Genomic DNA, 24,735 nt, shown 5'->3' on the forward strand with positions numbered 1-24,735 from the left:
ATCCTTAGGTTAGAGACTGATGCTTTTTAATATATTTATAAATGACCTGGAAATGGGAACAACAAGTGATGTGATCTAATTTGCCGATGATGCAAAATTATTCAAAGTTGTCAAACCAGAAGAGGATTGTGAGAAATTGTAAGAGGACATTGCAAAACTGGGAGAGTAAGTATGCAAAAGGCAAAAGAAATTTTAATGTAGATAAGTGCAAATTGATGCACTTAGGGAAGAGAAACTCAAATGCAAGGTTCCACATTACGAGTCACCACTCAGGAAAAGGATCTAGGTATCATCATAGAAAATATGTTGAAATCTTCTGCTCAGTGTGCAACAGCAGCCAAGAAAGCAAATAAAATGCTAGGAATTATTAGGAAAAGAATGGAGACTAAAACAGAGAATACCATAATGCCTCTGTATCGCTCCATGGTGCAACCTGATCTTGAGTATTGTGTTTAATTTTGGTCACTATATCTCAGAAAAGATTTAGCAGAATAAGAAAAGGTACAGAGAAGGGTGACCAAGATGATAAAGGGGATGGAATAATTCCCCTATGAAGAAGTCCTAACCTCTTTAGCTTTTCTTCGGCTTGGAGAAGAGAAGGCTGATGGGCGATAGGATAGATGTCTATAAAATAATGAGTGGAATGGAACTAGTAAACATTAATCAGTTTACTCTTTCGAAAAGTATAAAGTCCAGGGGAGACACAATGAAGTTACTGGGTTATATATTTAAAACTAATAAGAGAAAATATTTTTTTACTCAACTCATAATTAAGCTCTGGAATTCATTGCTAGAGGATGTAGTGAAAGCTATTCATATAGCTGCATTTAAAAAACGATTGGACAAGTTCCTGGATGAAAAGTCCATTAACAATTATTAAAGAAGAGTTGCAGAAATCTACTGCTTATTCTTGGGATAAGCAGCTTGGATCCTGCCAGGTACTTGTGACCTGGCTTGGCCACTATTAGAAACAGGATACTGGGCTTGATGGACATTTGGTCTGACCTAGTATGGCAAGCCTATGTTCTTGTATTGTTAAAACAGCAGCAAATTGTGAGGTCTTGCAGAAGGAACTTGTGAGATTTGGAAGCTGAGCAACTGAATGACAGATGAAATTTAATGTATAAAAGTGAAAAATAATGGGAAAAATAATCCCATGTATAGGTCCGTATTGGGAGTCACTACCAGGAAAAGGCCCTTGGTGAAATTGTGCGTAATATGTTGAAATTCTCAGCTCAGAGTGCGATGGTAGCAAAAAAAGAAATTAGAATATTAGTAATGATCTGCAAAGGAATGGATAAAAAAAACAGAAAATGTATTGCTGATATAATTAACCGAAGCTAATGTCCCACAAACTTTAAAATCCGCAATAGTAAAACCAGTCACAAAAAAACCACAAGCAAACTCATATGATCTCTCAAACCTAAGACCCATTTCTAATTTACCTTGTATATCAAAAATTCTTGAGAAAGTAATTAATAATCAACTAACAGATTATCTGGTAAAACATAGTACCCTGCACTCAGCACAACACTGATTTAGAAAATATTTTAGTATAGAATATACTGCAGCAAAAAGAAAACCCTAAAAAGTAAGCCAGACGTCTAGCCAGACGTCGCCAGTGAAGCCGTTGCTCCGCCCAACACGCTCCCTGAGCTCCACTGCCTCCAATCTGGAAGCGGGAGCTGCGTCCACGTGGGCACCTGGGAGGAAGGCCAAGCAGCCCTTTTAAACCTGGGTGCGCTGTTGCTGCGCCGCACGCCGGCCGTCGCACGCACGAAGGAGCGTGACTTAAGGGGCCTGCCCCTTAGTGTGCCCCTTCGTGCGTCCACTTCGGACCTATTCCATACGAGTCCTGATGGCAGCTTCGCGCCTGTTTTTATTTGCTCAATCCCATTGTAGAGAAGTGCTCCACAACCCCTCTCTCTTTTGCCACCATTTCTTCAGCATTGAGAGCACCACTTATCTTCTGTGCCCCTGAAAAGGACTCTCTCCAGAACAACCCACTTTGAGCTGTAAAAGTATAAACTTATTTTTCTCCTTTTTTGTAGTCTGTACCTCTTAAACTTTCTGCAGTTTCATCTCCTCAACTTCCCACCCGCTTGCTGGGCCCATCCTGCTCCTACCTCACCACACTCTTTTCTGTTATCTAAAGTTACTCCTCTTACATACCCCATTTCCCTTGCCACCCTGCGTCTTATCTCACCGGTTTACATTCAGCCCTCAGAGGGCTTACAATCTAAGTTTTTGTACCTGAGGCAATGTAGGGTAAAGTGACTTGCCCAAGGTCACAAGGAGCGACAGCGGGACTTGAACCTTGGTCTCCTGGTTCATAGTCCACTGCTCTAACCACTAGGCTATTCCTCCTCCCCTCTTCTAAGATAACCTATATCCATCATGCACACACTGCCTATCCCTACCATTAAACACCACCCTTGAAGCCCCTCTGGAAATGCACAGAAACCTACTTCCCATCATGATCAATCCAGTTACACAACTACTTGGGCTCACAACATTCACAATCCTCCTAATCAATGCGCAATCCAGCTCCAAAAAAACTCCACTAATCCATGACATCCTTACAGATGACAAACCAGACATTCTTGCCATCACGGAAACATGGCTAAAAGAAACAGACACCGCCCTTATCAACCAACCACCTGTTCTGACATACGACATATTCTCTATTCCCAGACCTAAAAAAAAAAGGAGGTGGTCTCCTATTAGCTGCCAAAAAGGCCTTTAAACTCACAAACAAATCCATTACACCTCCACATAAACTAGAAATCAGCGTTTTCACCGCGCCCAATCTGCAAATCTGCCTGGCCTATGCTCCACCAGGTCTTCTAGAAAAAAATCCATCCATCCATCCTAATTGAATATATCTCAAAACACATAAACATTCACCTCCCAGCCATTTGCCTTGGTGACTTTAACATCCATGTTGATGCGACACCTCACACCCTCCTGTGAAGCCATTTTATCTGCTGTAAATGCACTAGGCTTCAAGCAACTAATCTCCAACCCCACTCACAGAGCAGGACACACCCTGGACCTTATTTTCACCAACTCCCTAATTCAATCCAACACAAATAAAAGAGCCCACATACACCCAATTCTTCACAGCCTTCACTGGCTTCCTATAAAAGCCAGAATTACCTTCAAAACATTATCAATGATCCACAAGGATATTATGGGCATCGCCCACCTAAATCTAAACTCACAACTCCGCCCTCACACATCACAAAGACCTATCAGATACAATTACAAAGGTTCCTTATATGCTCCCCCGATCAAAAATTCACTAACAAAAAGAGCACTCTCCACAGCCGGGCCCACCCTCTGGAACTCATTACCGCCGGATCTACGCCAAGAGACATGTCAGCTAACTTTTAAGAAAAACCTAAAAACGTGGCTCTTCCGGCAAGCCTATCCAGAATCGCAGGAACACTCCGACACCGGTCAAAGAGCAAAATAGTCCACTATAAGTTCCACGACCGCCCATACCCCCTCAAGGCTCTATTACGCCTGATCTGGACAGCCCACGTGTCTTGAAAATACTCCTTTGTTGATACATTAGTTCTCTAGCTCATGTATTACTCATGTTTTTTGCCCATCAACACTGTTCTCCGTTACCTGTATATCCCTATTTAGCTTACCCTCTTTTTTAGCTATTCCCTACATTTATTCACGTTATTTTGACGAGTTATTGTTGTCTATTTAATATTTAATAATTATAGAAACATAGAAATGACGGCAGAAGAAGACCAAATGGCCCATCCATCTTATGTTCAGAAACTCTGTTTAATGTAACGCCTTAACCGCGACAGTTTTGTTCTATGTAAACCGACCTGATTTGATATTTGTATTGAGAATGTCTGTATATAAAAATCCTAAATAAATAAATAAATAAATAAATCCAACCTACCCACATGGCACCACCATCCTATGGTTAGATCACTTCCGTATTGACATTTCCTGCTCCATAAACAGGTCCTCTAATCCAATAAACAACAAAAAAAACCATCCAATTCAGACGCAGCTGCAAGCAGGAAGACCTAGTAACAGCCCTCACACAGAAACTTAGTAAACTCGACCTAACAGATGCAAATACTGCCCTTGAATCGTGGAATCTCCTCACTAATGCTATTGCTGATGACCTTTGCCCCATGCAGTCGCGCCTGATCGACCCAACTGCTAAGAAAAAGCAACCTTGGTACTCCATCGAGCTAAAAGCCATGAAATCCAGCCTCAGAAAACTGGAGAGAAAATGGTGCAAAAATCCCACCTCCGCTCTTCTAGCTACTTTCAGAACTCACTCTACCTACAGATCATCCATCGACAAAGCGAAAAGGGACTTCTACACACATAGAATACACCACCTGCAATTTAATCCCAGGGCCCTTTTTGAATTAGTAAACTCATTAACTAAGTCCAGTTCTAGCTGCGCACATGTTACTAATCAACAGGGCAAATGTGATGACCTTGCCATTTTCTTCAATGCGAAAATATGCAACATCATGTTGCGTTTGCCTCCCGTAAATGTCTCATCTGACTGCTATCTGAGTAACAATACTGCAAGGCTCCCTGCCCTTGATACCATTTCAACATTGGAAACTGAATCTGTCTTGAAGAAAATGAGACCATGCACACACCCATCCGACACCATTCCGACTAAAACACTCCTCACCATCTCTACCATCATCGCCACACCCATCTCAGATATTATCAACAGTTCCATCACGCTTGGCATTGTCCCCCAGAAGCTTAAACATGCCATTATCAAACCTATCTTAAAAAAATCCACACTGGGCCCGTCCGACCTTTCCAACTTTCGCCCCATCTCAAACCTCCCTTTTATTGCTAAAATCCTTGAAAAGGCAGTCAACCAACAACTAACTGATTGCCTCGACCAACATAACATTCTTTTACATTCGCAATACAGCTTTCGAACACACCATAGCACAGAGACCCTACTAATCGCAATGTCTGACTACATTCTCAAAAGCCTAGCCAAAGGCATATCACATATCCTGATCCTCCTGGATATTTCAGCGGCCTTTGACACTGTCAATCATAAAATTCTGACCCAACGCCTTTCAGACATTGGCATTACTGGCACTGCCCTGCAATGATTCCAATCCTACCTGCAAGACAGACAATACAATGTACAGATAGGCAACTGCACCTCCAAAACCATCCCCCTGCCACAAGGTGTTCCCCAAGGCTCCTCCCTTTCCTCCACACTGTTCAACATTTACCTCCTCCCTCTCAGCAACCTCCTATCTAATCTAGGCCTTCCGTACTTTATTTACGCTGATGATGTGCAAATCCTTATACCTGTTAAAGACACGCTCCAAAAAGCTACTGAAACATGGAATTCCACATTATCGGTTATTAATACACTCCTCACAAGCAACTTTTTGGCTCTTAACACGGCCAAACTGAGCTTTTGTACATCTCTCCACAAGGCATCTCCCCTCCCCTGCAGACAGGTTGCATCCCCCACTCCACCACTGCCTACAACCAACAGGTGCGTAGTCATAAGAAATGCCATACTGGGTCAGACCAAGGGTCCATTCAAGCCCAGCATCCTGTTTCCAACAGTGGCCAATCCAGGCCATAAGAACCTGGCAAGTACCCAAAAACTAAGTCTATTCCATGTAACCATTGCTAATGGCAGTGGCTATTCTCTAAGTGAACTTAATAGCAGGTAATGACTCTCCTCCAAGAACTTATCCAATCCTTTTTTAAACACAGCTATACTAACTGCACGAACCACATTCTCTGGCAACAAATTCCAGAGTTTAATTGTGCGTTGAGTAAAAAAGAATTTTCTCCGATTAGTTTTAAATGTGCCCCATGCTAACTTCATGGAGTGTCCCCTAGTCTTTCTACTATCCGAAAGAGTAAATAACCGATTCACATCTACCCGTTCTAGACCTCTCATGATTTTAAACACCTCTATCATATCCCCCCTCAGTCGTCTCTTCTCCAAGCTGAAAAGTCCTAACCTCTTTAGTCTTTCCTCATAGGGGAGTTGTTCCATTCCCCTTATCATTTTGGTAGCCCTTCTCTGTACCTTCTCCATCGCAATTATATCTTTTTTGAGATGCGGCGACCAGAATTGTACACAGTATTCAAGGTGCGGTCTCACCATGGAGCGATACAGAGGCATTATGACATTTTCCGTTTTATTCATCATTCCTTTTCTAATAATTCCAACATTCTGTTTGCTTTTTTGACTGCCGAAGCACACTGAACCGACGATTTCAATGTGTTATCCACTATGACACCTAGATCTCTTTCTTGGGTTGTAGCACCTAATATGGAACCCAACATCGTGTAATTATAGCATGGGTTATTTTTCCCTATATGCATCACCTTGCACTTATCCACATTAAATTTCATCTGCTATTTGGATGCCCAATTTCCAGTCTCACAAGGTCTTCCTGCAATTTATCACAATCTGCTTGTGATTTAACTACTCTGAACAATTTTGTGTCATCTGCAAATTTGATTATCTCACTCGTCGTATTTCTTTCCAGATCATTTATAAATATATTGAACAGTAAGGGTCCCAATACAGATCCCTGAGGCACTCCACTGTCCACTCCCTTCCACTGAGAAAATTGCCCATTTAATCCTACTCTCTGTTTCCTGTCTTTTAGCCAGTTTGCAATCCACGAAAGGACATCGCCACCTATCCCATGACTTTTTACTTTTCCTAGAAGCCTCTCATGAGGAACTTTGTCAAACACCTTCTGAAAATCCAAGTATACTATATCTACCGGTTCACCTTTATCCACATGTTAATTAACTCCTTCAAAAAAGTGAAGCAGATTTGTGAGGCAAGACTTGCCCTGGGTAAAGCCATGCTGACTTGTTCCATTAAACCATGTCTTTCTATATGTTCTGTGATTTTGATGTTTAGAACACTTTCCACTATTTTTCCTGCACTGAAGTCAGGCTAACCGGTCTGTAGTTTCCCGGATTGCCCCTGGAGCCCTTTTTAAATATTGGGGTTACATTTGCTATCCTCCAGTCTTCAGGTACAATGGATGATTTTAATGATAGGTTACAAATTTTTACTAATAGGTCTGAAATTTCATTTTTTAGTTCCTTCAGAACTCTGGGGTGTATACCATTTGGTCCAGGTGATTTACTACTCTTCAGTTTATCAATCAGGCCTACCACATCTTCTAGGTTCACCGTGATTTGATTCAGTCCATCTGAATCATTACCCATGAAAACCTTCTCCATTACGGGTACCTCCCCAACATCCTCTTCAGTAAACACCGAAGCAAAGAAATCATTTAATCTTTCCGCGATGGCCTTATCTTCTCTAAGTGCCCCTTTAACCCCTCGATCATCTAATGGTCCAACTGACTCCCTCACAGGCTTTCTGCTTCGGATATATTTAAAAAAGTTTTTACTGTGAGTTTTTGCCTCTACAGCCAACTTCTTTTCATATTCTCTCTTAGCCTGTCTTATCAATGTCTTACATTTAACTTGCCAATGTTTATGCTTTATCCTATTTTCTTCTGTTGGATCCTTCTTCCAATTTTTGAATGAAGATCTTTTGGCTAAAATAGCTTCTTTCACCTCCCCTTTTAACCATGCCGGTAATCGTTTTGCCTTCTTTCCACCTTTCTTAATGTGTGGAATACATCTGGACTGTGCTTCTAGAATGGTATTTTTTAACAATGACCACGCCTCTTGGACATTTTTTACTTTTGTAGCTGCTCCTTTCAGTTATTTTCTAACAATTTTTTCTCATTTTATCAAAGTTTCCCTTTTGAAAGTTTAGCACGAGAGCCTTGGATTTGCACACTGTTCCTTTTCCAGTCATTAATAGTCTTGGCATTACTATTGACAACCAGCTTTCTTTAAAAAAACACATCAACAACACAGTTAGAGCCTATTATTTCAAACTCCACTCCCTCAAAACAATTAAATCCCTACTGCACCTCAGTGACTTTCGCACCATATTGCAAGATTTTATTCTATCCAAGATTTTATTCTATCCAAAAAAAGGAAAGGAAGAGAGAAAAGAGAAAAAAAAAAAAAGCGCAGGCCGAACCAACCTCAGTGAGTCTGCCGCGCCCCCCTGAGAGGCAGCAGGCCAATCAGGGCGTGTTTTGAAGGGATTTAAATTTCTGTGCCTCCCTCCAGCGTCGCGCACCTGAAGGAGCGCGACCTAAGGGGCCTGCCCCTTAGCGCGCCCCTTGGAGAGCCCCAGGACCAGGGCATCTCCCTTTCGAAATCTGCTTCTCCTCCAACACCCCAAACGTCCAAACATCAGCGCTCTCAAAACCTTCCGCTGCATTCTCTCAACCTCTGCAAGCATCCATACAGCTTCCAACAGCAACCACACAATCTACTCTCACCTCCTCCCACACTCATTACAACCTCATCAAACTTCCAGCACTCTCCCGGACCTCATCAAGCAAACCCCAGCTCACATCAGGATCTCTCTAAGAGTGCTCTGTCAACTGCTCAATCCAGTTTCAAACAATCAATGTGACCACATTTCTAATCCAGCACACCACCAAACTGCTGATTGCACTCCCCCTTCAGATTCCAGGACCCGCACGATCTCTCCTTCAGAAATCTTGCAACACATCTGCAAATCTCCCTGAGCACTTCCATCTGCATCCTAATCCTGGCCTCATCCAGATCTCAGCCTACAACTGATCTGATCACCGACAACATTTACCCACACCACTATAAACAATAAGCTGCCATTCCCAGTATTGTTCCTGACAACACCCTACTGCACTCAGAATCAACACCCACTCTGCTCTCATCCAACCTCATATAGCTACAACACTCATCCTAAACGCTTCCAGCAACCATCCAGTTCGCTTCTAAACACGCTCTCCTGCTCCATCTAGTACAACTTCCGACTTCTCATTCAGCATTCATCTATATCTCAACCAACAACATCTCTGATCAACTACAACACTCTCACAGTTCTCCTACTGCAATCATCCCGCACGTTTCTAGCCTCTACCAGAACCTACTATCATCCAGATCTCCGCACGATAACATCGTTACCACTCCTGATACTGCTCAACACCCTGCAAGACCATCCTGCACGACCCCCCTAACGTCTCACTACACCCCCTCAGCCTCCTTCCGCCTATAAACATCTTCAACACAACCTCTACCAATCCAAGACTAGGGGGACACTCGAACACTCCAAGAAATATCAATCAGCACCATCATGGCTCCTCCCCCCACCATGACTCATCAGCTGAGAAACAGATACCTGATCAAAATCCCACTTATGAAACATGTCAAAAACCTATTTTATCTCACCTTCTTTTTGGTAAATGCCCAATCTCTGACCAAAAAATTCATGCTAATCTCTGACATAGTCCAAGAAAAAACCCCCGACTTCTTCGCAATAAACGAAACATGGTTGAAAAATACTGACCAAGTCATTACGAATCATCTAACCGACAATGCCTAGACATATTTTCAATCCCACGCAAGTCCTGCAGAGGAGGAGGACTACTCCTTATCTTAAAAAAACATTTCTAAATGAAGCTGAACCCTCACAACCTCCCTAAGAAATACGAAATTGCGCTACTGGAATCAGAATTCCTACAAATATGTCTAGTTTATTGCCCTCCCAAACTTCTTGATAATGAGATCTCCCCATTATTAGAATTCCTAATTACAAACATTAGCATGGAAAAACAGTCTATAATACTCGGTGACTTCAACCTTCATACTGACGCCAATCCCAGATCACAAAACTGCCAAACCATGCTCGACATGCTTTCCAGCCTAAACCTGAACCAACTAGTGAACAACCCCACTCATAAAGCAGGTCACTCGCTGGACCTGATCTTCACCAACCACTACTTCTTTGACTCAATAATATCTCACAAACCAGTCCCTTGGTCCGATCACTACCTCTTACATTGCAGTACACAAGTAAAAACCAACAACATGTCAAGAACAAATGAACAACTATCATTCAAATTCAGACCTCCCTTCCAATCAAACATACTCCAACAAGAACTGGTGAAACAACTTGCAAATCTAGACCTATCCAGTATAAACAACGCTACTCAATCATGGTTCCACCTTACAGAACAAACTGCAAATAACATAAACCCTGAGAAACTGAAACAGATAAAAAAAAAAACAGAGGAAAAAACAGCCCTTGGTTCAACTCTCTCCTCAGAACAACGAAATCCAACCTCAGGAAGATGGAAAAAGAATGGCGAAAAGTCAATTGCCCAGCAACCCTACAAAGATACCGCACGCAACTAGCTGACTATAAGAAAATAATTCTGAACGCAAAACGTGACTACTATAGTCAAAAGATAAATAACTCCTCAAATAAATCCAGCTCCCTCTACAACATCGTGAAAACCTCATAGACGAGAATAACACCCCCACCCCCACATATGAAACATAACCTAAGCCAAGACCTTGCCATGTTCTTTAAGAACAAATAAGCAAAATAACTGGCACCTTCAACAAACCTTCATTCACTGAAGAGCCTTTTGACACAGCACCTATAACACCTTGGTCGAATTTCGACCCAATTTCAAAGACCGAAACAGAAAAGATGCTAAAAGCAATAAACCCAGCTCGGCACGATCTGGACATAATACCAACCCGGGAATTAAAGGAAATGGCACATATTATTGCCCCAACCTTAGCAGCTATAATAAACAAATCTCTTGAAGAAGGTGAACTTACACTCAACCTAAAAATCGCTACAATCACACCAATATTAAAAAAAAAAAAAAAAAAAAAAAAAAAGAACCTGGACCCAAAAGATTTGAATAACTACCGCCCTATCTCTAACCTTCCCCTACTGGCAAAGATGACAGAGAAAGCAGCACTGAGGCAACTCAATGAACACCTAGAAAACAACAATATTCTTCATCCCTCACAACACGGCTTCAGAAAGAACCGCAGCACAGAAACCCCGCTGCTCAATTTATCTAATAAAATAATAAGAGGATTTGACAACAAATTAAGCCACTCACTAATCTTACCCGACCTTTCCGCGGCATTCGACACCACCGTAGACCACAAAAGCCTGATATCGAGACTTGCAAGCATAGATCTATCAGGCAAAACTCTGGAATGGTTCACATCATTCCTAAAAGACAGGTTCTTCAAAGTCACCCTGAATAACATCTCCTCCGACCTCCTCCCCCTTGAAACTGGGGTACCACAAGGGTCTGCCCTCTTGGCCACCCTCTTCAATATATACCTACTCCCACTCTGCCAACTCCTCTCAAGTCTAGGCGTCACATATTTTATGTACGCTGACGACATTCAACTCCTCATCCCGATAACTACAACGATCGAAGATGCACTTAATCTTACATTAAACCTCCTTATCTCAATCAGAAACATGCTGAACTACCTAAAACTATGCCTCAACATGAACAAAACAGAATGCATCCTCATTGAAAGAAACATCTCTGATCAAACAACCCCAATGCCTTCCTTACAAATTGACAACACTAACATACAATTAAAGAACAATGCTAAGGACCTCTGTATTTGGATCGACAATGAACTGAACCGCAAAAAGAACATCGCAACGAAAACGAAAGAAGGTTTTCACAAACTTCACATACTCAAAACACCTTAAACCGCTTCTACACCAGCAAGAATTCCAAACCGTCCTGCAATCACTTATTTTCTCCAGCCTCGATTATTGCAACTCGCTTCTGATTGGCCTTCCAAAATCTACCTTAAAACCACTACAATTGTTACAAAATGCCGCAGCCAGAGTACTTACCGGCAAGAAGAAATCTGACCACATCACCCCTGTTCTGAGAAGTCTTCACTGGCTACCGGTTGAACAAAGAATTGAATACAAAGCTTTAACAATCTTACATAACGCAATCTTCAAAATAGACAACACCGCCCTCGATTACATGATACAAAAACACAATTCACTATGCACAACAAGAACCTCCAGCAAACTGCAACTAGACATACCATCTCTCCCATCGGCTAAACTGTCCAGCACCAGGAATAGAGCCTTCTCCATTGCAGGACCGAAAGTATGGAACTCTTTACCAGACTACCTAAGCACAATCAGCAACACCAACTCGTTCAAAAAGGAACTCAAAACATGGTTATTTAGACAAACATTCACAGATGGCATTGGATAATCCAATCGCATCTTCTCAAACATTTTATCCCTCTCAGCTTTACTTGATCTAATTTCTTGCGCGAACCCCCCACTTTTGCGTCCTTTGTTTAATTTTTAGTTACTCCTACTGATTCCCGAGAACCCATTCTCACCCTCAACCCCTATCTTACCCATTCAAGAGATCTTTAACACACCAGTTGCTCAATGTTACACTTAAGTGACTACATTTTATGCACATCTTTACCTGTCTGTACACTGCTTTTACTCAGTGAGTACCGTTTATTTGGTTGTACACAATATTACTTGCTTATTCACCATTGCTTTATGCCAGAGCTTTCCAAACTTTTCACTCACACACCAGAGCTCACATCCCTCGAACCCACGTCCACCTTGGAAATAGCAAACATTCTCAAGAAGATGAAACCATCTTCTCACCCCCTGGACCATATCCCATCAAACCTGCTGAGCTCCATCCCTGACATCGTAGCCAAGCCACTAGCAGATATCATTAATCGCTCTCTCGCCCAAGGCCAAGTTCCCAATCAACTCAAGTCTGCAAGGCTCAAACCTCTCCTCAAAAAACCCAACCTTCCCACAACAGATCCGGCTAACTACAGACCTATAGCAAACCTCCTATGTTAGCCAAAATTATGGAGAAAGTGGTTAACCGACAACTTTCGGAATTCCTCGATGACAACAATATCCTCACCAATAACCAATTTGATTCCGGAAGAATAAGAACACCGAATCACTATTAACTACTCTAGCTGACACCATCATCTTCAATCTTGAAAAAGGCCATCCTTGCCTCCTCGCACTCCTGGATCTGTCAGCGGCGTTCGACACCGTGAATCACACCAGCTTACTACAACGACTCACAGATATCGGCATCACAGGAGCAGCGTTCAAACTGGTTTAAAATCCTTCCTAGAGAACAGAACATACAGAGTCAAAATAAATAACAAGGAATCTCATCCCATCCAAGCCAATATGGGAGTACCACAGGGATCCTCACTCTCCCCCAACCCTCTCAACATTTATCTTCTCCCACTCTGTCACCTACTCTCCAACCTCAAGCTTACCCATTTCCTATACGCGGATGACATTCAAATTATCATCCCCATAACGGACACCTTACACAAGACCATGGCCTTCTGGAATAAATGCCTCTCATCCATCAACGAGCTGTTAAGCAGCCTCAACCTGGTTCTGAACACCAACAAAACAGAAATCCTGTTAATAGCACCGGAAAAACATACCGCGCAGACCTCAAGCAATTCTCCAGACATCTCAGGATACTCCACCTCACCACAAGTCAGAGATCTGGGTGTGATATTAGATGACAGATTCAACCTCAATAAATTTGTCAACAACACCACCAAAGAATGCTTCTTTAAATTACAAGTTTTAAAGAAACTAAAGCCACTTCTACGCTACAGAGACTTCCGCACAGTACTCCAAGCCATCATTCTCCCGAAACTAGACTATTGCAATTCACTCCTGCTGGGACTTCCTGCATGCTCTACCAAACCCCTCCAGATGGTGCTGAATGCCACAGCAAGAATTCTCACCAACGCCAAAAAAAGAGACCACATCACCCCGATCCTCCAGCACCTTCCCATTAAATACAGGATACAGTTTCAAAAGCAGCATGATGATGCATAAGGCCCTTCATAGCATATCCCCACTCAACTTAACCTTCAAGCTGCAACTACATTCTTCGGACAAGCCGACTAGAAGTGCATACCAAAACAGAATGATTACTCAGCCCACAAAATCCTCGCTGAGAAAACGCGCTCTATCAACCGCGGGCCCGTCCCTCTGGAATTCCCTACCACCAGACCTCCGCCTGGAGCCGTGCCATACCACTTTTAAGGCGAAATTAAAGACTTGGCTCTTCCTGCAAGCATTCCCAGAGAGCTAAGAACTAACTTATATAACAACCCATAACAACCCTGTCCTTTGGTTCTAATGTATTATTCTCTGCACTATTTATTTTAATTAAGATTCATATTGCCTTTTTTATTTATTTTTTATTTTTTGTTTAAAGTTGAAACTAGTTAGTTGGTTCGCTTATTCTTATTAGATCAAGTTCTGATTTGTTCCATGTAAACTGCCACACGGCAGTAGTTATTACCGTTTAACTGTGAACCGGAGTGATATGTATTGTATACAGGAACTCCCGGTATATAAAAATCCATAAATAAATAAATAAATAAATGTTGGTGACACACTTTTTAGACAAACATAATTTCGGGACACAGTAATTCAGTCTACTAGCAAACCAGAGGTTAAAGGTTAAACAAACGAAATGTATTTTGATAATTTATTAGGTTTCCTTAAATATATACATAATAAAATGTTTCACGACATAACCTATCTTGTGAAAACCTTTCATTTATATTAAAAATATATAATATTCCAAGATTAATGTTGTTGTTCTAATTTATGAATAACAATAATAAAACAAAGTTATTGCGTTATTCAATTTACCTCTTTAATGAGATATATGAGCTTGATGGGATGAACACAGCTTTTGAATATTTGGTGTTAATAAGAAAGTCCAAAGGGTCTTCTGCGTAATTTTAAAAAGCTGGCCAGTTTTACACTGTGAAAAAGCAAGGGTAAATACTGAGGAAACAAAACAAATCAGATTGCTATAGATCCCTATGCTAGCAGAATCTCTCATCACAGTCACATAATCAGGCTTCTTACTCCCATGCTTTCTCACATACCCAGATTTCTCACTTCCATGCTTTTTCTCTCTCTCACACTCACATACACATCAGTCATCTCTCTGAGCAGTCACTTTCATTGTCTCTCACATATACACACACATGAGCTCTCTGACCAGTTTCTCTCAATCACACACATGCTCTCAATCAAATGCATTCTCTCACTTACACACAGGCTGGCTGGCTGCTTCTCTCTCTCTCTCTCACTCGCTTCCTCTCCCCTCCCCCGCCCCCCGAGCACAAATGGTAGCTGCTGCAGCCTCCTCCTCCAGCCCCCGCAGGCCAAGAAAGAAGAATCCCATCGGCCGCGGGAGGCTCACGCTGCTGTCTCCTTTCCCTGTTATCAGCTGCTTCGATTGCTCGGGGGCCGATGCTGCTGTCGCCGCTATTTTTTCATGCGGCACGGCTCTCCTTCCCGCGCACCGCGTATCACTTCCTGTTCCAGGTCAGAGGGGGAGGGGGCGGGAAGAAGAAAAGGCCAGCCGCGGATGCCACAGCTTTTTTTTTGCACCGCTGCCGTTCCCACTGGGCTTGAATGTGCTGATAGCCCAGCGGCAACGGCAGCAGGGAAGGAAGAGCAGCAGGAGAGACCGGAAGCACGCGACACACCAGCCGGTGCTTGGCGACACCGGTGAGAAGCGCTGCCCTATAAGACTATACCCGGCGTATAAGACGACCCCCGACTTCTGAGAAGATTTTCAGGGTTTAAAAACGCCGGAAAATACGGTACTCCAAAATGCAGCTGCACGCATCCTCGCCAACACACACAAAAGCTACCACATCACCCCTGTTCTAAAAAATCTGCACTGGTTACCTGTTGCTGAAAGAATAACATATAAAACTCTCACTCTCATCCACAAAGCTCTCCACAACCAAAACATGCGCTGGTTCACGGAACACCTCACCTTTCGCAACTCAAACAGACCAATAAGGCAACAACACAGAGCTACCCTCAACATTCCCTCACCTAAACAATCTAAACTTGGTTCCACTAAAGCTCGGGCTATATCTTTGGCTGGACCCGTTCTATGGAACAAACTCCCTCCCTTCCCAAAAACATTTAAGCAGAATCTGAAAACCTGCCTATTTAGGCAAGCATTCCCAGAACAGCCCTCCCTCCCCCCTCTAGTCCTCTTTCCTCTTCTTATTCTGCCGTATTTAATTTATTTAATTAGCTATGTAATTAGACATCCGACATGTAAATAGTTATTTTTGTGAGTATATATACTTTTCCTCCTACTTATTCTGCCTATATTTTCTTATCTAATTAGCTATGTAATTAGACATCCTCCCTGTAATTAGTTATTAATGAGTTCATGTACCTGACCATTGCTTTTACTCCCTTATGCTTTAAGTGGTTCCCCCCTTGTTTGTTATATTACATTGCTCGCAGTTTTTTCTATATTATGCTCATTGTTCCTTGTTCTCTGTAAAGCTCGTTTAGCTACTGTTATGTTTTATGTGAACCGATGAGATGTTCCCAACGTTCATCGGTATATAAAAGCGTACAAATACATAAATAAATAAATAAATATAGAGACCCTTTTAACGTCACTACAAGATATCATCCTAAGAGGAACTGATAACAGTCAATCTTACTTCCTGATCTTGCTAGACATCTCAGCAGCCTTTGATACAGTTAATCATAATATCCTCCTTGATAGACTAAATGAAATAGGCATTAAAGACTCAGCGCTCAAACGGTTTAGCTCTTACCTAGCAAATAGAACCTTCAAAGTAAAATTTCTTGATAAAGAGTCATATCCTATCGATCTCACCTTCGGAGTACCCCAGGGATCCTCGCTATCCTCTACACTATTTAATATTTATATGCTCCCTTTATGCAGAATTCTATCAGGCCTCGGTCTAACACATTTTATCTTTGCCGATGACGTTCAAATTTCAATACCGATCCAAAAGTCCATTAACCAAACTCTTAAGCTCTGGGACATATACCAATCCGCCATTGAAAAGGTATTAACCCAAATGAATCTTTCCCTAAATACTAAAAAAACCCTGAAATCCTATACATCTCACCTAAATTAAGCAAGACAAAAGAGCTTGAAATTCAAGAAGCGGCCAAAAACTACCCCATCTCCCTAGACGTACGAGGTCTAGGGATTCTTATAGATTGCGAATTCTCCATGAAATCCTGCGTTAAAAAAATTATAAGCGATGGTTGCTTCAAATTAAACGTACTCAAAAGATTAAAACCCCTCCTATTCCCAAAAGACTTTAGAACTGTCGTACAGGCACGTGTCTTATCAAGATTAGACTACTGTAGCTCACTATTCTTAGGCCTTCCCACAAATATCACAAGACCATTGCAATGTCTGCAGAATTGTGCAGCTAAACTCTTGACAAGTACTAGAAGATGCAAACATATCACCCCAATATTAAAAGAACTTCACTCAGTGGGGTGGGCGGCCGCCCCGGGCACCGGGTCTAAGGGGGCACCAAAACGCCTGGCTCTGCCTCAGGGCCGGTGGAACCACTAGGCGAGCTAGGCCTGTGCCTAGGGCGCCGAGACTTAGGGGGCGCTGCGGCAGGCAGCAGAATTTTGAAAGGGCAAAAAGTGCCCTTTCAAAATTCTGCCAGCCTTCGACTCGCCTAGATGGAGACCAAGCGTTGAGATTTAGGGGGTGCCGCGGCAGGCAGCCAGCTCCCGACTCGCCCTGCTGCCCCGCCAGTGTCACCCTCCCGACACCCCCCTAGTGGTTCAGCGGAGGTCCCAGGAGCGATCTGCCGCTCCCGGGGCCTCCGCTGCCACTAAGCAAACTGGCGCCGGTGACCTTTAGCCCCTACCATGTGACAGGGGCTGAAGGCCACCGGCGCCATTTTGCTTAGTGGCAGCCGAGGCCCGGAGTGGCAGATCGCTCCCGGGCCCTCCGCTGGACCACCAGGGGGGGCGTCGGGAGGGTGGGCACTGGGGGGAGGAGGGAGAGTCGGGGGCTGGCTGCCTGCCGTGGGCACCCCTTAAGTCTCGGCGGCTGGTCTCCGGCTGCAACCGATCTTCCTTTCTTGGCCACATGATCAGCTAGACCGGCTGCGCCGATCTTCTTTCTGTGTGTGTGGTGTACGTGTATGTGATGTGATGTATATGTAAGAGAGGAATGGAGCTTCTGTGTGTGAGTGTATGTGAGAAAGGAATCTGCCAGTTTAAAAAAGAATGAAGTGTGATAATACATATACCTCAACTTTTGTGCTGATTTTGTTGAAAAGTTGGATGAAAGATGAAATTACTAAATTTTAAGAATCCCTCTGCTGGAAAATAAAAAATAAAATACATCCCGCGGAGCGGTCTGTTCTTGCCGCACGCGCGCTCATAAAAATGAGTGCAGAAAAATAGCACCGATTTCAATGCAAATCATTGATGGAGGGAGGGGGCGCTGAAGAAGTCTCTTGCCCCAGGCGCCAAATTGTCTAGCTACGCCACTGACTTCACTGGCTGCCGGTCAGATACAGGGCCCAGCATAAAGTCTTATCACTAATTTACAAAACCCTATACAATGAAAAAATTGAATGGCTAACCTCTTCACTTCACTTCCACAACCCTCAAGAATCACCAGATCAACCGGAACAGGGATGCTGCCAATTCCTTCCTCCAAAATTGCCCACCTAAATAATGTAAGAGATATAACTATCTCTATTGCTGGACCCCTTCTTTGGAACTCTATTCTGCAGGAATTACGACTAGAAGCTGACATCAAATTATTTAAAAAGGGGATTAAAACCTGGCTTTTTAAACAAGTCTACCAAGAGCTGTTGGCATAATCATCTCACTCTCCTGATTTTATACCAAGGTAATGTATATTTTTGTTTTTATTATACTATCTCTACCCTAACTATACTACCTAAGTGTTTAAATTTTGATTATTTAGCCTACTATTTAGCTTACTATGTTAATATGAAACAATGTATTTACTTCCTTTCTTCTTTGGAAATGCAAATAATTTTAAATGATTAATTGCTAACTACTGTAAAGATTTGATATGCTTGCATGAAAAGTCGGTATTTAAAAATTATTAAATAAAAAAATATTGCCTTTATATTGATTAGTATTGTGTTCAGTTCTGGTCACCCATCTAAAAAAACATAGCAAATCTAGAAAAGGTGCAGGGCGACAAAAATGATAATGAGATGCTATGTAGGCAAGGGCTCTTCAGCTTGGAAAAGATAGCTGAGAAGGGGGACATGAGAGAAGATTATAAAATCATGAGTGGGATGGAATGGATAAATCCAAGATAGTATTATTTGTAAGGGTAAATATCTAAAACAAGAGGACACTCCATGAAATTAACAACCAGCAGATTTAAAACAAATTGTAGGAAGTACTTTTTCACTTAGCACACAGTCAAGCTGTGGTATCTGTTGCTAGAGTACGTGATCAAGGCGACAAGCATAGTGGGGTTTAAAAGATGTTTGGAGACGTTCCTGGAGGAAACGTTCATAACATATTACTAGTCAGGTAGACTAGTGAAAGCTATTGCTATCCCTGAGAGTGAGTCACAAGAATGTTGAGATTACTACCTGATAATCTCCTTTTCCTTAGTGTAGACAGATGGACTCAGAACAAATGGGTATAGTATGCTCGTGCTAGCAGTTGGAGACGGATCTGACGTCAGCACGGGTGTATATATACCCCCACACGCCAGGAAATTAGATCTACTTTATCTGATCTCTTGGTACTTGTGACCCAGACTGAAGATAAGATGCTGGTCTCTGATGGACCTTGGTCTGACCAGCATGACACTTCTTATGTTCATCTTTTTTTTTAAACTTTGCTATTCTGCTAGCCTTAGCCATATTCTACAACTTAATTTGAAAAACATACTTCTTAAATTTGTTTGAAATCTGCTACCAAGTCAAGCTCTCTCTCAGCTCAGGCTTCTGTACACCCAAATCTGAAGAAACCATCAGCCGATTGTACAGATTTTTCTAATTTCCGCTCAATCTCTTCACTTTCATTGCTAACCAAGATTGAGCCTGTTTTTATAAAAACAGCTATCCCAGTTTTTTAAAGACAACACAGTTCTCAGCCAACATCTGTTCGGCTTTAGAAAATATCACTGAGACACTTCTTCTATCTAGCACTGACAGCATTCATAGTGCTTTGACTCTGGCTTATCCTACGTGTTAATTCTGCTAGACCTCACTGCCGTATTTGATATTAGTATAAACCATGACATTCTGCTGACTCCCCTCGCTAATACTGGGTTTGCTGGTACAGTTTATTCCTGGTTTAAATCATTCCTTCACAACCAGTCACAAATCCAAATAGGCTTTGCCACCTCAGTCTGGTCCCCTATCATTACTGGGATCCCTCGGGGTTCAGCACTTTCTGCAGCTCTACCTCATGCCTTTCTGATCCTTACTTTCCACTCTTGGTTTCTCATATCAACTTTATGCTGATGTTATCCAGTTTTTCTTTCCTTTAAAATCCACATGGTCTGCAACTGCATGCTTCTCTTCCTTATGCTTCTTTACTATTAGAATTGGCTCACATATAAGAAGCTTTCTTTAAATCTTCAGAAAACCAAAATAATTTTAGGTCATGCATTTCCTTACCAAATTCCAACAACTTTTACATTTGACAATGATTTTATTTATTTATTTTATAGCTTTTCTATACCGATGTTCCTGTAAAATATACATATCACAACAGTTTACAATGAAACAACAACATTCACTCAGGGCGATACAGAGAACATAGGTGGTTATTAACAGTAAAACGAGTCATGTACATTGCACACAATGTACATGACTTAGGTGTCATCTTGGACTCTACATTATCACTGAAACTGCAAATCAAATCGATCATTCAGGCCTCTTTCGCTAAACTCAGATTACTCCAGCACTTAAAGCCCTCTTTGAGCCCTCTGATTTATATTTATTTATTTATTAAAAGTATTTATTGCCTGCACCCTCCAACGTTCGGGGCAGGTTACAACAGTTCATTCATAAATTAATTCATACAGACGTAAAAAGCAATAAATAACAGATAAAAATAAAGTGGCCATAAAATTTAACAAAATAAGCAAAGTAAAAGTAAGATTAGTAGCAAGAAAAAGTGAATAAAAGCTGGTAGGGTTATGTCTCTCATAAGTCTAGGAATGCTTGCTTGAAAAGATGTTTTAATGCTTTTTTTTAAATTACACAGCCCTAATCCTAACAGGCATTGATTAAATTAAGGCTTCCCCAATGCACGCTCAGAGCCCTACAACAAGTTCAAAATTCTGCTGCCCATCTGCTCACCAGCACCACTTTACATGAACTCAGCACACCTGTACTTCAATCACTCCATTGCCTACCTATCCAATGGAGCATACAATATAAGATTTCCGTTATAATTCATAATCTACTCAATAAGTCACCTCCCCATGGATCTGCGCATCCCTATACTAGAAATTTCAGTTCTTCAGCCAAGTAAGCATGTTTGACTGGCAGCCATACACGAAAGCAGGACCCACTACCTGGAGATCATTCCCTCTAACAATTCCTTCCATCACATACTCCGCAGTCTTCAGGAAAGCCTTGACAACTCATTTTATACAAGCATAGTCCTCTCTTGATGTAGTATCCTCAGCAGTCCCATGATCAGCTGCATTTTATGCAGTATTATTGTGTGTCTTGAATTGTAAGTCACCTTTCAAATTCTGTATGTTTTTTTTATGTAACCCGCAGGAACCTTGGAGGTCGTGGGATAGAAATACTTTTAAATAAATACTTTTAAATAAATAAATACTTGTTCCACACCACTCATGATTTTATAAAACTTGTTAATATCCCCTCCAAGTTATCTCTTCTCTTAACCTGTTAAGCTTTTGCTTTTAAGGTTCACCATCTCATGTATCAGTTTGGTTGCCCTTCTCCGTACCTTTTCTAATTTTGCTATATCTTTTTTGAGATTTGGTCACCAGAACTGCACACAAAACTCAAGATGAGTTTGCACCATGGAGTGATATTTTCTATTTTATTCTCCATTTCTTTCCTAATAACCTCTAGCAATCTGCTTTCTTGGCTGCTGCTGCACACTGAGCAGACGTATTTTCAACAAGGACATCTAGATTCTTTTCCTGAGTAGTGAATCCTAATATGGAACCTTGCACTATGTAGCCATAATTTAGGTTACTCTTCCCTAAATGCATCACTTTGCATGTCCACATTAAATTTCATTTGGCATTTGATGCTCAATCTCCATTTTGCAATGTCCTCTTGCAATTTGTCAGAATCCTCTTGCGATTTAACAACTTTGAATAATTTTGTATCAGCATTTTGATCACCTCACACATACCATTCACTACATCATTTTTAAAAAATATATTAAAAAGCAGAGGTCTTAGTACAGATCCCTGAGCACTCCACTGTTCACTGTTTTTGAAGCTTAAACCACAGTTTAGCATCAAGCTTCAGAATGCCTCCTGTGGTCCATGGTCCCATCAGCAGTGTCATTAAGAACATAAGAAATTGCCATGCTGGGTCAGACCCAAGGGTCCATCAAGCCCAGCATCCTGTTTCCAACAGAGGCCAAACCTGGCAATTACCCAAACACTAAGAAGATCCCATGCTACTGATTCAATTAATAGCAGTGACTATTCCCTAAGTAAACTTGATTAATATCCAAACCTTTTTTGAACCCAGCTACACTAACTGCACTAACCACATCCTCTGACAACAAATTCCAGAGCTTTATTGTGCACTGAGTGAAAAAGAATTTTCTACGATTAGTCTTAAATGTGCTACTTGCTAACTTAATGGAATGCCCCCTAGTCCTTCTATTATTCGAAAGTGTAAATAACCGAGTCACAGCTACTCGTTCAAGACCTCTCATGATCTTAAAGACCTCTATCATATCCCCCCTCAGCCGTCTCTTCTCCAAGCTGAACAGCCCTAACCTCTTCAGCCTTTCCTCATAGGGGAGCTGTTCCATCCCCTTTATCATTTTGGTTGCCCTTCTCTGTACCTTCTCCATCGCAACTATATCTTTTTTGAGATGCGACCAGAATTGTACACAGTATTCAAGGTGCGGTCTCACCATGGAGCGATATAGAGGCATTATGACATTTTCCGTTCTATTAACCATTCCCTTCCTAATAATTCCTAACATTGTTTGTTTGCTTTCTTGACTGCTGCAGCACACTGAGCCGACAATTTTAAAGTATTATCCACTATGATGCCTAGATCTTTTTCCTGGGTGGTAGCTCCTAATATGGAACCTAACATCGTGTAACTACATTAAGGGTTATTTTTCCCTATATGCAACACCTTGCACTTGTCCACATTAAATTTCATCTGCCATTTGGATGCCCAATCTTCCAGTCTTGCAAGGTCCTCCTGTAATGTATCACAGTCTGCTTGTGATTTAACTACTCTGAATAATTTTGTATCTTCCGCAAATTTGATAACCTCACTCGTTGTATTCCTTTCCAGATCATATATATATATATATCTACCATATAAATGGGATGGGACCGACGTGCCGCAAATGCGCAGTAGAGAGCAACTCTACTGCGCATGCGAGCACGTCGGCCAGAGTTGGCTTATTTAAAAAAATGGCGCTGGGAGGACACGTGGCGGCGGCGGCAAGGACCAGGAGGACCCGCCGGCGGCGGCGGCAAGGACCAGGAGGACCCGCGGCGGCGAAGACCCGGACCGGCGGCGGCGAGGACCCGGACCGGCGGCGGCGCGTGCACCATCCAAAGGGGTTGTGAATGAGCTGGGAGAGGAGGGGAGTGATTGAGGGGGAGGGAAGAGAGAGTGAGGGAGAATAGAGGTTGGAGGGAGAAGTGGGAGGGGAAGGGAGGAGGGAGAAGTGGGGGGGAAGGGAGGAGGGAGAAGTGGGAGGAGGAGGGAGAAGGTGGGAAGTAGAAGGGAGATGGTGGGAGATGAGGGGGAGAGAAGGTGGAAGGGAGAATGAGGCGGAAGGATATGGACCGAAAATTTTTTTTTTAATGTAGCCTGTTGTTACGGGCTTAACGGCTAGTATATATATAAAAGCACCAGTCCAAGTACAGATCCCTGAGGCACTCCACCGTTTACCCTTTTCCACTGAGAAAATTGACCATTTAATCCTACTCTCTGTTTCCTGTCTTTTAACCAGTTTTTAATCCACGAAAGGACATCTCCTCCTATCCCATGACTTTTTAGTTTTCGAAGAAGCCTTTCATGAGGGATTTTGTCAAACGCCTTCTGAAAATCCAAATACACTACATCTACCGGTTCACCTTTATCCACATGTTTGTTAACCCCTTCAAAAAAATGAAGCAGATTTGTTAGGCAAGACTTCCCTTGGGTAAATCCATGTTGACTGTGTTCAATTAAATCATGTCTTTCTATATGCTGTACGATTTTGATCTTGAGAGTAGTTTCCACTATTTTTCCCGGCACTGAAGTCAGGCTCACTGGTCTATAGTTACCCGGATCGCCCCTGGAGCCTTTTTTAAATATTGGTGTTACATTGGCCACCTTCCAGTCTTCAGATACAATGGATGATTTTAATGATAGGTTACAAATTTTAACTAATAGATCAGAAATTTCATTTTTGAGTTCCTTCAGTTCCCTAGGATGCATACCATCTGGTCCAGGTGATTTGCTACTCTTTAGTTTGTCAATGTGGCCTACTACATCTTCCAGGTTTCACAGTGATTTCGTTCAGTTCGTCTGACTCATCACCCCTGAAAACCATCTCCGGAACTGTATCTCCCCAACATCCTCATTAGTAAACACGGAAGCAAAGAATTAATTTTAGTCTTTCTCCAATGGCTTTATGTTCCCTAAGAGCCCCTCTGTCATCTAATGGTCCATCAGACTTCCTCACAGGTTTCTTGCTTTGGATATATTTTAAAAAGTTTTTAT

The 24,735-nt window shown here is 42.1% G+C and overlaps 1 protein-coding gene across 6 annotated transcripts in view; it reads left to right on the forward strand.

The window, feature by feature from the left end:
• BACH1 (BTB domain and CNC homolog 1) overlaps positions 1–24,735 on the forward strand; it is a 286,366-nt gene that overhangs the window by 90,190 nt on the left and 171,441 nt on the right. Inside the window, exon 6 of one of the 6 annotated variants that reach the window (XM_029579252.1) lies at positions 18,565–18,669. The exons of the other annotated variants lie outside the window; for them this stretch is intronic. Coding sequence (XP_029435112.1) covers positions 18,565–18,654 — 90 coding nt within the window. The 3' untranslated portion in view covers positions 18,655–18,669. Of the gene's footprint in view, positions 1–18,564; positions 18,670–24,735 lie in introns of those variants that run through there. 6 annotated transcript variants of the gene reach the window in all.

This window comes from Rhinatrema bivittatum, chromosome 15, assembly GCF_901001135.1.
Source record: "Rhinatrema bivittatum chromosome 15, aRhiBiv1.1, whole genome shotgun sequence".
Lineage (NCBI taxonomy): Eukaryota > Metazoa > Chordata > Amphibia > Gymnophiona > Rhinatrematidae > Rhinatrema > Rhinatrema bivittatum.